Here is a 16,978-nt window from a genome sequence, read left to right on the forward strand (position 1 = left end):
CCATTGCCGGCTTCACTATGTCAGATTTTTTTAAAACCCGATGAAACATGTCAAAGCCCCATTTTTGAACCTGCGGTGGCCACAAAGGGTGGGTTTTGGGCTGCCCGGCAGCCACGGTGACCCTCCAGCAACCTCCCCACCGCCTTCCCCTCCCTCCTCTTCCCTCTCTCCCCCCCCTCCCCCCTTCTCTCTATCTCTCACTCTATTCTCAGTTTCTCTCGTGGAGGACCACCGAGCCTAGGAGGCCTTGGTGGCCACTGCAGGCATCTCTGCTGGCCACCTGCTCCCTCCCCCACTCTCTCTTTCTCTCTCTTTTCCTCCTTGGTTCATCCCCCATTTCCGTATCGGTTCGGGCCCGGTATGGTCCTATATCGGGGCATACCAACTTGTACCACCAGCCAGCTAGCACAGGATCCAGTTCTGAGTCGACAATCCTGGGTACTTGGCAGATAGAATACAGGCGACTATTCAATAATTTGTTGGATGGCAATTAACCGATGCTGAAATGTTTGGGATCAGATACTCTTCCATGTCTAATTTATGCTATTTGTTAATTGCTCTTCCACTTTTGGTTAATGTACTTGTTTTATGTGTCTACAACATACATGTCTATAAACCTGTGTGTGTGTGTTCAAACGTGCACAATTTTGTGAGTACTAAGAACAATCTCTTGAGCTATGTGTCACAAGATGAGGGTTTTCCTTGTAATGCCAAAGTCCACGAGTTCCGTTTCATAATGCTATACATTTCAAACTCTACGGTGCATGTTAATGTTTCCATGTTGCAGCGGTATAGCTGCAAGTACTCAGGTAACAGAAGGCAGCATATATCTAGGATCTTCAGCAAATATCTGACCATATATCCAGAAAGGCATACATATACTGATGCACCTTTTTCGTACCTGTCTTGTTGGAAGATACTTCCTTCTGTAATTAAATATTGTATCTTCTGCATCATTTTTGCTAGAATATTGAAGCTCAACCTGCCATTGGATGAGATAAAATGATTATCAATTGTACCTTTATACCAGATCCTAAAAACTTCTGTCACTGTATCATGAAACACCAATCAACAGTAACACTCAAAGTTGACCTTGTAAGTATAAAACTCCAACATCTGGGCATTCATTCACCTGCAATATTGCTTGTAGATCCATCTAGAGATCAGAAATAAATTTCCTCAAGAAGCCTATTTACAAAGTGAAAATACACTAGTTTAGACCCAGCAATGAAGTTAAATGTTCAAAATTGATCAACTCAATTTTCTACTACACCCTGGTGATTATCTTTTTCATTAAGATTGAGGGAGCATATATTAGTGGTGATCCTGCTAGTTTCTGGCTTGCAAATTTTTAAACTGTCCACTCCTAATAACAGAAAAGAGAGGCCTATGCAAAGTAGAAAACAAGGCAAAAAATAGTGAAAGGATATGATAGAGCTCATTTCAAAGGATATGAACTTGACAATATTAACTGATGGAACAGAAATATTGGCTTGTCATAACAAAAGTGCCTTAGATGTAAGTGATGCAAGACATCAACAATCACCAAGATGAAAATAAAAAAAGTAAAAATAAACCCTCTAACAAACAGCTGGAATTATGTCCTTTTCTTCTTTTGATAGCAGGGACCTAGGCACAGTAGAGGATACCCCTCCCCAAATACCCCTAACCCTGCAAACCCTAGGGAAGGCAGGATTTGAACCCAGATCTCTGGTACAACCACCAATAGTCTTTACCAACTTGGTTCAGCTGAAATTGTGCTTGAATATTATAAGAATCTTTTCTCCCCTTGGACACAACAGTTTATTTAAAGCCAATTTAGTCCAGTTTAAGGAATTCCATTATTCTAAGGTGCTCCATGGAGAGAAACTGACCAGACAAAGATGCAAGGCTGTCATCAAATCCAGTCCCCTCAGATCTTGCAGTGTATTGTAGCCTATGACACATCAATTTATTATGCCAAGTAGGATTTCTTTCTAGGTAAATGTTTTCAGTTGACAAATGTAATTCATTTTGGGAGTCGGTTAATGGGTCTTACAAGCAATTTCAGATTTTCAGTTGGAGCTTCTGAATTGACCTAGTAAGGGGACCTCGAATCATAGGATTCACTAATCCACGGCAAATGAGGTCCACAACCTAGCTTCAAAATCATGAACATCAGTGCTGGCATCTTCTAACTACATAATATATAGCCACGATATATGCATAACAAAGGAATCCTTAAGTCAACTATTTGAAGCTGGTTGGTTCTATACAAAATATCTTAGAATGCATACCAAGATATCATGAGCAATATGAAATAATATGCCAGAACCAATCAAATGATTTCATGCAATAGGAAAAGTATTCATGTTTCCGAAAAATATAACATGAAAAAAGATGATGGAACCAACTTCAGTTGGAAGTAGAACAACAGGACGGCAATCAGTATCTGTCCCAACATCAATCACAATGGCTGTAAATTCACTCCCACCTTCTAGAAAAACTTCAACAAGAACTTTATCATCAATGCCCTGCAGATCATAGGAAACATTCAGTCGAATGCAGAACTTTTTCATTATTTTCCTTTCTAATGTATTTTATTAGAAAATCAGTGAAAGTAATTACCTCTGATATTATATCAGTAGCTTTTCCAATGGCATCATCAATACCATAAGCAACCGCAACACCAATACTTGATCCTGCTCTTGTTGGCTTGACCTGCAAAACCAAAAATGTCAAGCATGACTATACTGATATTCATTTCACAACATTTTAACAAAGACCAAATGGTGCCTCACCACAACTTTTCCTCTTTCTTGGTCCAGATGATTGCTCTGGAACCACTTTATTAATTCAGACTTGTCTGGTTGATTGTCCTAATTTTCACAAATACAAAATTAATTCCAATGGAGCAAAAAAGATAGATGCTGCTTTCCACCCAAGAAATCCATAGTAGAGACAACAAAGATACAGAGATAGCATCTGAGACATACATTGTTGCTTAGCATATTAACAACCTAGACAAGATAGTCAGACTTGCAAACACAGAGCAAGTTAGTAGAACAAAAGATCATGGTGAAGTGGATTTAACAACACATTTACTGACATGAAGATCGAGCATTAATGTTTGCATATGCATAATGCTTCATTCTATTCATGCTACATGGAATTGTAATGCCATATGCTGCATACGCAAAGAAGCAAGTAGGGGTGTGCAACAAAACCAATCAAACCACAAAACCAATCCGAAATGGTTATTTCAGTTCAGTTTAGATTGGGTTTTCAACATACAGTCTGATTTTGGTTTGGAAATTTTTGGAACCAGAAAATGGATTCAGTTTCAGTTTTTTTTTTTTTTTTTTTTTTTTTTTTTTTTTTTTTTTAGGAACTGACTAGCATATATACTATCTTACTTGGAATAGGTGAGCCAACCCAGCACACCAGTTGCACCCAAATCCAGCATGGCCTGAGATCCAAACCGGCAAACCCTGCTCGAGTTATAAGTTCTCGCGCTTTAACTAGGAAGGATTCTTCATTCGATCAAATATCAACAGCCAACCATCACCCAAGCCTATTAAGAAGCACTGTATATAGCCCATCACACCCAACACAATGGCCATGGTGTGCCCTATTTTTTTCTCTTCTGATCCTCTGAAACCCTAAATCCTGTCCTCCGCTGTCCATCACAATAGCAGCAGCTAGAAATCCTCCTCTCCCTTCAAACGCCTCCACTGCTGGAGTCTGTAAAAGGTCTTCTATTTTTCTTGTCTGTTTACTCATTGCTTTCTTCATCCTAGGATTCTTTATGGATTGTGAGATGGGTTTTCTCTAGGCGCATCGAAGATGACAAATCCAAAGGCTTGTTTCTCAAAACATTTGCAGTGGCCACCTGAGGGTTTTCGCCTCGCCGGGCTTGAGAGCCTTTGCTGCTCAATCCTTTCTCAGATGTCTAAGATTGCCTTCAGTTGAAATTCCTTTCTCACGATTCCATCATGTAGCTCTATATTTTTCCCATTTGGTTGAAACTTTACTTCTTTATGTATTTATGGTGTTGTCTTTTCTCTTTTTCTCTTCTTATTGTTATAGAGTTTTTTTACTAGTTACTGGTTGCTGATGATGATAAATCCAAAGGCTTCTTTCTCAAAACATTCGTAGTGGATGCCTGTGCTGATGATGATAAATCCAAAGGCTTGTTTCTCAAAACATTCGCAGTGGGTGCTTGTGAGCTTTCGCCCTGCCAAGCTTACGAGCCTACGCTGCTCAATCCTTCCTTGGATGTCCGAGACTGCCGTCCCCCAACCCCCAAATCTGGAATACCTTTCTTATGATTCTGTCTATTTTAGATTTTTCTCCCATCTGGTTGAACACTTTTTTGGTCTATTTATGGCTCCCTTGTTATTATAATTTAACCTGATAAACCAAACTGAATTTTTCTGGTTAGTTTGAACCAGTTTTCATATTAGGTGAGTCCAATTTCAGTTTCAGTTTTGGAAAACCAATTTAAGTTAGTTCGGTTTCAAAAATACCCCTAAACCGACCCTACTTGAACCATGCACACCCCTAGAAGCAAGGTTTTAAAATGACAATGAGGAAAGAAAAAAAATCAAATGCTTCATAATTCATATTGTTTCAATGTTAGGAAAATGCAGAAGAGTAAATTTACACATTGCATATGTGGAAGAATCAATTTTCTAGATTAAAACAGGAAATCCAAATACAGAACTATGTTCAGGACTCTTGAAACTGTCGTTGTATTATCAATGGTAGAAACCCATCAAAGGTAGAATTTCACCTAAGAGACAACAGAAGAGCAAGCTGATGACCAGGATAAAATTTTATATCCTGAAACTGTTTTGATGTATGGAAATGAGACAAATAGAAAAATTAATAATGTCATAATCTGATAATAGAATAAGCTAAAATGAGACCACGTCGAACAAGATATCACTATCACTAGTACATTGGACAAACCCTAGCATAATCTCAGTATTTCTTTGAAATTACTATTGTGGCAACATCCGTAGCTTGGAAGTTTCTGCAATCCTGATGCATTGATCCACAGAACAAGAGAAGCTGGTTTTGATGGTTTCAGAAAAATGCTGATGGTACATTTAGCAAAGAAAAGAGCTCTTCATGTAGTTCATAGCACTACATGCAGGTCCTACTAAACATTTACCAACTTTCACATGCTGCTAAGTGTGTTCATCAAGTGTTATCAGTCAGATGGTTTTTATGCACATTAGTTACCACATGCAAATTTGGAAACATTGCCGACGTATTGTAATTAAGTCATTAGAAACCAGCACCACTACACTCTGCACGTATTTTGGGCAAGCATGCTTGCTAAACAAGTATTGCAAGTTTACAAATGTGTTCTATCTCGTCTCTTCCCTTGTTTATATTTCTTAGTTCCAATATCCAGACAAATACTTTGCATCATTCCCTTTCTTTGGTTTTACACCTTTAAAGGAGTGCATGCAGATCTGAATTCCACAGGACAGGCAGGTCATACATACTTGATCTGATGCTTTAGAGGTCCACAGAGTTTCTGTCTAGTGCCACAGTATGAGAGTCCAGTCGAACGTCATATATCTCTCCACTGTGTTGTCCTCATCACTCTTAGAATACTGTAGCAGGAAACTAGGGGTGAACCAATCTGAAAATTATTCTTTATCTTTTTTTGGTTGGCGTGCAGGGGATGGGGTGTGGTTGGTTGCCAGGTGGGAGCTCTTTGAGGACATCAATGCTTACTCTCTCCCTTGTTTCTACTTCTTAATTCCAATATTTATACAAATACTATTTTATCATTCCCTTTTGCTTTCCACCTCTGAATTCATGCAGATCTGAACTCCACAGGGCAGACAGATCATATATGCTTGCTTTGGAGGTCCATGGAGCTTCTGTCTAGTGCCATAGTATGATATCCTAGTCGAATATCTTATCTGTCTCCATTTTGTTCTCCTCATCACTCTCTGAATACTGTAGCAGAAAATAGGAATGAACAAATATTCTTTTTCCTTTTTCTTTTTTTTTTTTCCTTTCTTTTTTTTGGTTGAGGCCGGGGTTCGGGGGGTGGGGGGCAGACAAGGAGTTGTTGGGTGTCGGGGGGGTGTGTTGGTTTCAGGTGTGAGCTCTTTGAGGACATTCACGCTTGCTCTCCACAAGGTTTGTCATCCTAGATATTCAAATGCTCAGCCATGGTCGGTTACGCAGATTGAGGACCATTACAATAGCTCGTCAGAACCCATTATGGCTGATAGGCATCAACCATGTATCTGCATCCGTATCATGGCTACCGTGTGCCAGGCTTCGAACTATATGGACTACACAAACAACCAACATTATCACTAGCATTGGATTATCATCAAGAGATATGTAAACCAAACAAACCCAATTAAAAGCACATGTCATGCTGGTATAGGCATCCTATATGATCGGGTACACTGTCAAAGCAATCAAGCATAATCCTCGTACAATTTCAGAAGCATCATCTCCATCTTTCCTTAGCATTCTTGGCATTGGGATAGACCTTATGTGTCTGATTTGGCCTATGCTTTATTTTTCTTTCCTTCAACTTTCAAAATATAATACCAATCACGAACATATTATTATACAAAAAAGTTATGAATGAACAATACAAAAATACAATGATTTTTTAATTAATTATATGCAGCAGGCAAGAAAATCCAATCGTAACCAATCATATACTATGTAATACAACAATAAGGATGACAATATAACAAGTATTAAATAAAGTAGTTAATTAAGAGTTACACCTGTACGAGAAAACTTGGTACCGTCACAAATCCTTGATTGCTGAGCTCCAAGGATGCATTGTACTGCCAATGAAATGGAAACAAAAATAAAAGATACCATTAGATATTATATTAAGAAGAAATTAGATTTAGTTTAAGCCAAAGTACACACAGAATTATTTATGGATGTTATATGCATCAAATGAATTGTACACATTGATCATTAAGTCATATAAAGCTGCTGCCCATGTCTATCTTGTTTCTCAATTAACAAACTAATCGTAATCATAATCATCTAGCCTCTACCCAACTATTTGGGGTCTGCTTCATAGATCTTCATTCGCCAATTATTCCTATATGGAGCCACCCGTGATCTTATTCCAAGTTTCTCCATATCCCTCCTCACAACCTCCATCCATGTTAATTTAGGTCTTCCTATTCTTTTCTTACAACCTTTAATACAAACTAAAGTACCTCTCCTTACAAGAGCCCTCATTAGATCTTTGTTGTACATGTACATAACATCTCAACTGATTTTCCATCATTTTGTCCTCAATTTGTACAACTCCTACAGCTCCTCTAATATATTTATTTCTTAATCCATACTTATTAGTTTTACCACCCATCCATCTTAAGTCTCATTTCTATTGTACTCAATTCATTTTCATAAGTTTTCTTTATTGTTCAATACTCTGAGCTATACAATGTTGCAGGCCTTAATGTTGCTCTATAAGTTTGATTCCCTGATAGTTAAATCGTCTTGCACATCACCTTTATTCTTATGAACAGTTATATGCTTCTCCTCCAACCATCTAGCATTTCCTCAGTTTTTTTATAATTTTATTAAATAGGCTTAAACCAGTTTAACCAAAGATCTCCTGTTCTTTTAGTACTACAATACTCAATCGACAAACTAAGATGCCTGTAAATGTTGCAAGTATTTTAAACAACGAAGCAAGTAGATATAACTAATGATTCAGGTCCCAACAGAACGTCCACGGGACACCAGGATGGGATACCGTCCCATGTGTCAGGACAGGACCATCCCGCCAACGTCCTAACATCTCAATCGGGACGTCTTAAGACATCCTCTATCCCAAGTGTCAGGATGGGATGGGATGACAGCGCATCCTGTTCCATGAGAAAACCAGGACAGCCCTGTCCCACAGAATTTAAAACCTTGGATATAATAATGAATGAGAACTATACTTTTGACTAACTAGAATAGGGGATTTACCAGGTATTATTTGATTTGTTAATGTTCTATAGTACATAATAATTTTTGAAGGAACCATGTCAGCACCATAGTTAAGAATAATCACTTATATTATTAGAATGATAATTCTACCTTGACATAAAGTACCTTATTAATTTCTACACTGATATGCATGCTTGTGCATGTTTAGACACAATCACCCAATTTATTATTTGATATAAAAAAGATCTTTCCATGTAAAAAAAAAAAAAAAATCCATTGTACTATTTCCATAATCATAAGAAGACAACCCTGGGCTTGAAACATGTGCTAATTTTCAACACAACATAGGCTTGAAGCTTGTCTTCTGAAGTCTGAACCATACCTATACTTGTTACAGGCTATCAAAGATTTTCCATGAGAGAAAAAGGAACCTTAATTTCTTGGTTTCACTACCTCTCTTTGGCAAAATGTAGCAGTGATCTCTTTTCCCTTTTACATTTGCCTTCTGCTTTTGGGAAAAGATAGGTGTGCAATGTATCAGGTTGGGTTCAGGTCTTATATGGAGACAACACTAACTAGTTCTTGATTCTGCATCTATAGCCCCAAAGCCTAACTAAATAGTTTTAGCTCAGACCTCATGATATTTGGATTTTGTTATCTGAATACCATTTATTATCTCTTTCCCTGATAGAAAAAGTAACAATAGACCCTTTCTCAATAAATTCACCCTCTATTAGTAGCGAAAATAGGGGAAACAAAAAATGTCTACGTCTGGTTTAAGCTAAACTTGATCTAATTAGCTTCAAATTTGGGATATGAACCGGGACCTATATTTTGATAAAGTTTGTATTATGAGCCATACATGACATTTTAACCTTTAAAAGCAGAGGCTTCCCCTAACAAGAACAATTGACAGATCAGGACTTGAAAAGCTGATCTAGATGGTCTTAACAAGCTCTTCTAGCCTTTTAAATTTCAACTATTAACCATGTATGGTCCATATGATCGATTAAACTTCTGCGAACCACACCCCTCCCAAGGTCTAAAAATCAATTCTAGACTTGGCGCATCCAAATCAAGCTACACTCCATCATAGAAATCCTATGATGTACCAATTCAAGCGTTCATGTAACGAGTTATTATTTTGTTTCTAATATAAGTACAATATCTAATATTTTCCAATAACTAATATATATTCATTCTACAATGATTGGTTGTTAATGGAGTCTAGATTGCGCACACAAACACACACACGCGCGCGCATATAGAGACACAGAGAGAGGCAGACTAGGATAAAAACATATGATTGGATGATGAGGGTTCAAAGTCGATGACCTAAGCCATTGAATGTGATCTACAACCTCTAAATTGCTTACACACCAAAAAAATCATGTAATTTGAAAATTTCTAGCATTTGCATCAAGTGGTCAAAAAATGGATAGTCTACATAATATTTTTTGACCACTTGATGCGTAAACTAAGGATCCCCAAATCATATGATCATTGGTATCGAAGTAGTTTACATGTAGTATATTACATCTAATAGCCCAAATCATCAATGTTGGACCTCCATCCTCCAATGATGATCTGGCCAGATTTGAGTGGAGATACACTTGAGTGTATCCTAGCTTACCTATATTATATGTACATAAGTGTACACACACACACACACCCCTTGTTTTACCAAGAAGACCCATTAACATGGAATAGAGATGGCAATTTCCACCTTTCTGCCAATGAATCAAGTGCTGAACAAGCATGCATAGTTGCTTACAAGAGAAGCAGCAAGACAATACCTAAAATTGTTATGATCTAGAAGTAAAGGTTGATGGATTACCTTGTCAAATGCCTGGCAACACTCATATGATGAAGTACCAACAAATGGCACATTTGCTTTCTCAAACAGCTCCTGGAAAATTAAACATGAGTGGTGGAGATGTTAATTTGATCATTTGATTGCACAAAAAAAAAAAAGGAGCTAAAAGTTAGTATATGTGAAGCCAAACAAAGTTGCCTGTTGTGTGCATAGGTTCCACAACAGAAATCACCAACATAAGGAGAGTTATGTAGTGCTAGGTGTATGAAGGCAAAGGGCATTGACAATCATGGCACTTTAACTCTCCTCTTAATGGGCTGTTCGATAGTATGTGATTCCTCGCACCCCCGCTCCCCCCCCCCCCCCAAAAAAAAAAAAATACAGATAATTAAACCCAATTCTATCTAAAAAGAGCACAGGAGAGGATGTTTTTCACATTTTTGAGATTTTAGGACCCATAAATTTGTATTAAACTTATTTTACGAAGAACAACCAACAAATGATTTCATAAGACTCATTCATTTTTTATATTGTAATAAACCAATTTTCTAAAGCTTGTCAACCACACAACCCCTAGGAGTAGCATTTAACTTTAATGAGGCATACTGTTATATCGTCTCTCATTTCATTCATAACACTACTACATCTTTCAAAGTGTGGCCCTAAACAAAGGCAAATGGAGAAAAAGGATTCATGTAGCCGACCACAACTAGTCTAGGATTAAGGCTTTGTATCATTTTGTTGAGTTGAGTTTTGTTCATTCATAATGCAAACCTGGATGCCACCATCTTCACCAAAACGACCATGAATAACTGGGAACACTATATCCACAGAGACAGCAAGATGGGCTGCAAAGTCGGATAATGACTGAAAACCTTGGGCAAGGCTGCAAAAAATCAACCAGAAAAAAGTATCATCCAAAATATACTAATTTGATCAAAGAAGGAAACATACTGAAGTCAAAAGGCTAACCTCTCTAGTTTGAAATCAAAATCTGCAGGAGTATTTGAATACAACTGTGAAAAAGGTAAAACAGGAATAATATCATATTACTGACTTGCATGAGAGACATAACAGGAAAAATATGCAGTGAAATACATGGTTTTGGATCTACAAGTGGTTCAGAAAGAAAATATGATAAAATATGCCAAGTACCTTGGTCATTTAAATCATCTGTACAGCTAAGTTATCAGACATCTATGTGCAAAAACAGTTTTAAAGTACTCATGACAAAAGTAAAAACAATTTACAGGTACCCTTGAACAATCAGACATCAAACTTATCCAACTTCCATGGCTGATAGAACTAGCTACAAATTGGCATAACTATGCTAGATAATAAAACTAAGCGAAATGACCAGGCATTATGAACACTGAAAATATGTGATGATTCATATATAATGTTACAATTCCAAGGAACTTAAGTAATAATAATTCAAGTTAATGCAATGACCAATGGGATTTGGGAGACTGGCCCACATGTTCACCAAAGCTAGAGAATACCCTTATACAATAGATTCACATTGTATACAAGGAAATTTTATTACCAAATACAGTATTCAACAGTGCACAGCCATTATCAGCCAAATTACAAAGGACATTATAAAGTGACTAAATACTTAGAAACTTGGGATTTAGTATACCAACCTGGGCAGGTGATATTGCATATGCATTGAGATCACAGTCAATGTAATAGCAGCTGACATGCAAATCTTCTCCCTGTCATGTAATGTGAACATGAATTTCAATATTATTTACAAAAAATAATAGAGTAAATTACAAATCCTCCCAGAGTTTAATTTTATTATACTTATATCCAATAGTTTGTAAAATTACACTTACACCCAATTAAATTAATGGCGTTGGTAAAACTGTTTGCTTATATGAAAAGTCGAAATTGCCCTTGGGTGGAGAAGAGGATACATATGTTTTCTTATGTCCTTGAATAGCTATTATGTCACTTAAGGTTATTTCGGTCGTTTTTGAAATTTTTTCTGATGTGACATTTCAGTCCTATCTAAGGTTAATGGTTTGACTAGCATTAAGTTATGGGTTAAAGTGTTGGATAAAAATAGATATTAGGAGGGTAAGCATAGGTTTTTCAAACCAATGGGTATAAGTGTAATTTACCCCCAATCTCAAGAAGGTTTTTATAATTTACTCAAAATAATAAGAATTCTTGGGGGATACCTTATATATATCAAAAAGATGCAAAATCAAACCTTTTTCTCGATTCAATAAAAGCCTAAAGAAGTGAAAAATGATACCAGATTATTGTATATGCACAGAGAAAATAATATTTGTCAAAATAGGCATAGGTATTATAGTTAAAACAACTGAAAGAGAAAGCAATATAAATGCAAACCCCACAAAATTCTCTAAAGAATACACAAAGCAGAAATTTCACAGCCATTTTTAGAGAGAGCATATTCAGTCACAGTCACATGTTATGTTTCATAATGATAACTATTACCTTCGTCAGAAGAGTAACCAATGCATAATCTCCAGTGAGATCACCAAATTGAGATGAATCATTAGAAGGTAGATGAAGGCAACCATTTAAAGCATTCTCTAGATCAATCTTATGCTAATTGTCTGATCGCAAGGAAGTGGAGCTGGAAGTCATGTAAGTCATATTGGTAACCCATTTCCCGGGAATTAAACATGTGCAACCAAGCCAGTATGGTAACTCGAGCTTTCCTTCCTCAGTAAGTATTTGGTGTCACTGCTCACAAGTTAAAAATGATAATGTTGGGTATTTGCAAGCCTGTTTTACAGCAATAATCATTTTTAGACTATCCATATCATCAACTATAACTGACATGTTCAGACCACGATTGACCATAGTTGACTATGTTTCTGCCACCACCAGAATCTTGCTTCTGTCTTGTCAAATATCTGAAACTGGGACTCACTACCAACGTTTTGCAGACTACAGACATGCAACGGGACTCCCATTAACCAACACCATAAAGCGCATCAACCAAACTCTAATTTAACATATCAAACTCAAAATCAGAAATTCTAACCTCCTAAATGTTGGCATCCTAACCGACAATAATTCCAGAAATAAAGCAATATAATCTTGAAAAAGACCTCTGTTTTCAACGCGAAACCAAGGAATACAATCGAGTTCACATATATTACTAGAAAATATTTTATGTAAAGACAATATTCTAACTTTTTGACAATTATCAGCAATTTCATTATTCTTTAACACTATCCTCGATTCCTGAAAACAAAAATCAGAATCCAAAACGAACGAAATCAACTAAGCTAGAATCTTGATCGCAGGAAAAAAAAAAAAAAAACACACCTGTATGTGATCAAGAACGGATCTTGCGGAGTTCAAGGAAATCCCACGCTCCGCCGACGGACCCCCACACACCAGCCCAACCCTCAACGGCCTCCCCTCCGCCTCTTCTTCCTCCCTCCTCTTCTCTTCTACCGCAGCCCCAGCACCAACCGACGCTCTAGGAACCCAAGACCCCAAACCCGGCTTCGCCGATCGATGAGTCTCCAAGACTCTCTTCAAACCCGCAAGATACGGGAAACAAGAACCGCTCCTGCACCTCAGCGGCGCAGTCCATGGAACTTCCCTCCAATTGGAGGCGTTCCTCTTGAGGTCGAAGGCGTCGAGGGCGACGCCGGAGACGCGGGGAGGCACGCAGAGGGACCACGCCATGGGAGGAGAATTCTCCAAGAGATAGGGTTTCTTTGGCGTTGAGGTGGTGTTGGGGAGCACCGGAGAGGAAGGGAAGAGGGTTAGTGGAGTATTTGAAGTGGAGGAGAGCGACCATGGCGACAAACGTTGGGTACTACTATAATTCTTTTTTGGGGTTCCCTTACGAAGGGAAGAACCAAACACGGGAGGGCAGAGAAAGTCCTTGTCGTTTTCTTTCTCCAGTGCGCCGTTTAACCTGAGTTTATAGAAGTCGAGGCTCTCAAACCCGTCCCTTCGCTGTCACGGTGGAGCCAAACTGGTTGGACGGTAGGTGATCTAATCAGATCGCGCCGGCCGATGGCGTGGCTTAAACGCGGGCGCGTTGTCCACGGATATTCTGAATAACGGTTAAATCAGAGTGACGATGGATATTTTGTACGTGCTCTTCCTCGATCACCAGCCGCCCGTTAGAGTATTACAGTGGAGCCCGGCACAGAAGGTGATTTAATGGACGGACATATTCGGGATCCGAGACCATGGCGTGTATCGAACGCGAAGGGCGATATCCATCGAGATTCTGGATAACGGGAAAACCCCAAGAAAGGAAGGATATTATATACGTTGTGCTTGGATTAGTTGCGGAAAGGTTGGACCATCAGGGACGGCAATCACGTAGGAAGTTTTATTATTAAAATATCAATGATAAAAATGTGAAATGTTAGATATGACGTAGCAATCCGCATGCCACCAATCCACCATGGGAAAATTGAAGCCGGTCCTTTGTGTAAATTTATAAATACTTTTGCCGTGTCTCTGGCATAAATTTTGATTATACGTGTTGCAGCAATCGGAAGGAATAGGTTGGAATAAAAACTGAAATGCCATATCTTCGAATTTGTTCGATCCAATTAGAATTATAAAATCAGAATAAAATTTAAATTATAAAAAAAAAATTAAATTTTAAATAATTAAAATATTTTTATTTTTTTAAATTAAAAAATAAATTGAACTCCTTCCAACCAAATAATTAAAATAAAAATTACTTGATTATAGAGTCTAACTCCATTCATTTAAATATGCCCTTATATATACATCATTCCATGATTGTTTATATGGACACATAGAAATGAATGGTCAAAATTGCTAGTATGTCGAGATCTATATGAATAGAGATGTTTTTCAATTTGTAGCACATATTGGTCATCTAGTGGTGTTTAAGATGATTGTCTCTCATTTCATTGAGTGGACGTCGGCTTCGTGGTGTCGCTTCGTTTCTATGCCCTTGCAAGCAACTTTCGTTGCAGATTACACTATGTTGACTATTAAGAAACTTCAGGACGTTAAAGATTAAAGAGGCCTTCTGATAAATTTTCTTTATGAGAGTGGTCAGTAGGGTTAGGTGTTCAGAACAGCTAAACAGTAAGACATCGTTCATGGGCGATTTAGTTAATAAAATCTATGTGATGTTTTTGTTCCTTATTGGCCTGGTGATATAGGCCTGATTTTTTTGGTTTAAGCTTTGATGGATTAAAATATCTTCCTTCTGACCAGATAAGAATTTCTATTTTAAGGCTTTATTTTAAGATGCACTACGGAGAGAGTGCAGGAGGATGCTCAGCTGTATCGTTATTTTATGCTTGTACTATTTAGTTATTTAATATAGCATCGGGGAGGCATCTTAGCTCTTCCATATTCTCAAAAGAAGAAAAGATCAATATGAATAAGTATCCTATCTAGTTTAGGTTGGTCCAATCGATCAATTATCATTACCAGTCTTATTCTTGCAATCATAATTGGAAGGGACACATGCAACATCATGCAGTCCATCATGCATTCAAGGAACCCTCCTAATCAAGGTCATTGCACAATATACGAGCATTTGTAATTAATAAACTAAAATTCTTGGTTTAAACCTCAATGGGAGAGAATTTAAACTCTATTTAAGATCAAGTAAATTCTGTATATACAAGACATAACAAAATCATTTTCAAGTTTTGCAGCAACTATTTTCAGATGGAGGATATTTTCTAAAAATGAATGGGAGAACAAGCCCAAGACTGGCATATAAATTGCACTATATGTGCTGCAATCAGATTTACAGTGTCTGGAAGCATTCTATCTATACTTGCACAGTCTTGTACCATAAAAATGTATTTTATATAATTGGCCATCATCGTATGTATGCATTTATTTTCAATCCTCCAAAGAGCTTGTTTGGAAAATGGAACAGCATTGGATTAGATTTTCCTTTGGATTCATAGAGTGTGAACTCTATTTGAGTAGGCCCACATCAATCCAATATCTCCTGAGCCCAAATCCTGTTAAAAGAGAGCAATTCTTTATGCGCCACGTGCGATGATTGGATCGTACATAAAGAGATAAAAGAAAAAAAATATAAATATCTTTTTAAAAAATTAAATTAATTTTTTTATATATATATATTTTTAAATATTTAAATTTATATAAATATCTTTTTAAAATTGATATCTATATGTATACCTTCATAAAATATTTTTTTTACATATGTACCTATATTAATTTAATAATTTAAAATTAAAAAAATTAAAATATCTTTATGAATAGATATGCAAAAAGAAAAATTTATAAGGATATATACGTAAATAGTAATTTTATAGAGGCATTCATACAAATTTGAATATTTGAAAGGCTATACACGCAAAAAATCTTTAGCATAAATATATCTCTCTTTGTTTGTTAAATTTTTTTTAATTTTAATAAAAAAATTAATATGTACAATTAAAATAATAAATTTATTTAATTTATTAATTTATATAGATAAAATAATTATTTTATCAAATGATAGATTAAAATAATTTTATCTAAAAAATAAATAGATCGTAACCATTTATATTTTCTCTAATATATAATAATATACTTTTTAAAAAAATATCTAAATTTGATATAAATAGCTTGTACATTTGCATCGAATGGATATAGTTATGGATTTGAGAACTGTAATAATAAGAATTTATGATCTTATTATATTTTATTTTAAATTTTTTTATTAAAATATCTTTATGAAATATATAAAGTATATTATATTGCTATAAGATGGACGTAATCGTCCCATCTTGCATAAAAATAAAATATAATATAATATTTTAATATATAAAATATTATATAATATCGTCATCGTATTGTTATATTATGTAATATGTTACTATATTATAGAGCAAAAGGACCTAAATCTATCTAGATGAAATAGATAAAAATTAAATTAAAATTTTTTATACATATATTTTTTTAAATATTTAAATTTATATAAATATTTTTATGAAATTATTATTTATATATGTATCATTATAATTTTTTTTTATATATCTATCCATAAGAATATTTAAGTCATTTAAATTTTAAATTATTAATTTTTTAATAATATTAAATAATATATATATATAAATAAAAAATAATATATATATAATAAATATTTTATGAAAATATATATATATAAATATTAATTTTAAAATAATATTTATATAAATTTAAATATTTATAAAAATATACACATAATTTTTTTTTTTTTTTTTTTTTTTTGTGAGCTCG

At 35.8% G+C, this 16,978-nt stretch overlaps 1 protein-coding gene and 1 non-coding gene across 4 annotated transcripts in view; one reads left to right on the top strand and one right to left on the bottom strand.

The window, feature by feature from the left end:
• LOC105044770 (uncharacterized) overlaps nucleotides 1–13,698 on the bottom strand; it is a 30,653-nt gene extending 16,955 nt beyond the window's left edge. For 2 of the 3 annotated variants that reach the window (XR_012141353.1, XM_010922776.4), the window contains exons 1-10: nucleotides 13,067–13,584; nucleotides 11,398–11,469; nucleotides 10,724–10,767; nucleotides 10,526–10,637; nucleotides 9,773–9,844; nucleotides 6,759–6,821; nucleotides 2,781–2,858; nucleotides 2,608–2,700; nucleotides 2,394–2,513; nucleotides 902–982 (exon numbers count right to left, since the gene is read on the bottom strand). Coding sequence is in view for 2 of the 3 variants with exons in the window: in XM_010922776.4 (XP_010921078.1) it covers nucleotides 902–982; nucleotides 2,394–2,513; nucleotides 2,608–2,700; nucleotides 2,781–2,858; nucleotides 6,759–6,821; nucleotides 9,773–9,844; nucleotides 10,526–10,637; nucleotides 10,724–10,767; nucleotides 11,398–11,469; nucleotides 13,067–13,435 (1,104 nt within the window). In the remaining variant the exon portion in view is untranslated. Of the gene's footprint in view, nucleotides 1–901; nucleotides 983–2,393; nucleotides 2,514–2,607; nucleotides 2,701–2,780; nucleotides 2,859–6,758; nucleotides 6,822–9,772; nucleotides 9,845–10,525; nucleotides 10,638–10,723; nucleotides 10,768–11,397; nucleotides 11,470–13,066 lie in introns of all 3 variants that reach the window. The other variant, XM_010922775.4, reaches the window with a different exon arrangement.
• LOC114914245 (small nucleolar RNA SNORD14) lies at nucleotides 3,818–3,939 on the top strand. Its single transcript, XR_003801033.1, has one exon. It is a non-coding gene; the product is annotated as a small nucleolar RNA SNORD14 (small nucleolar RNA).
• Nucleotides 13,699–16,978: the final 3,280 nt, after the last annotated feature.

The sequence above is a fragment of the Elaeis guineensis genome, chromosome 5 (genome assembly GCF_000442705.2).
Source record: "Elaeis guineensis isolate ETL-2024a chromosome 5, EG11, whole genome shotgun sequence".
Taxonomy (NCBI): domain Eukaryota; kingdom Viridiplantae; phylum Streptophyta; class Magnoliopsida; order Arecales; family Arecaceae; genus Elaeis; species Elaeis guineensis.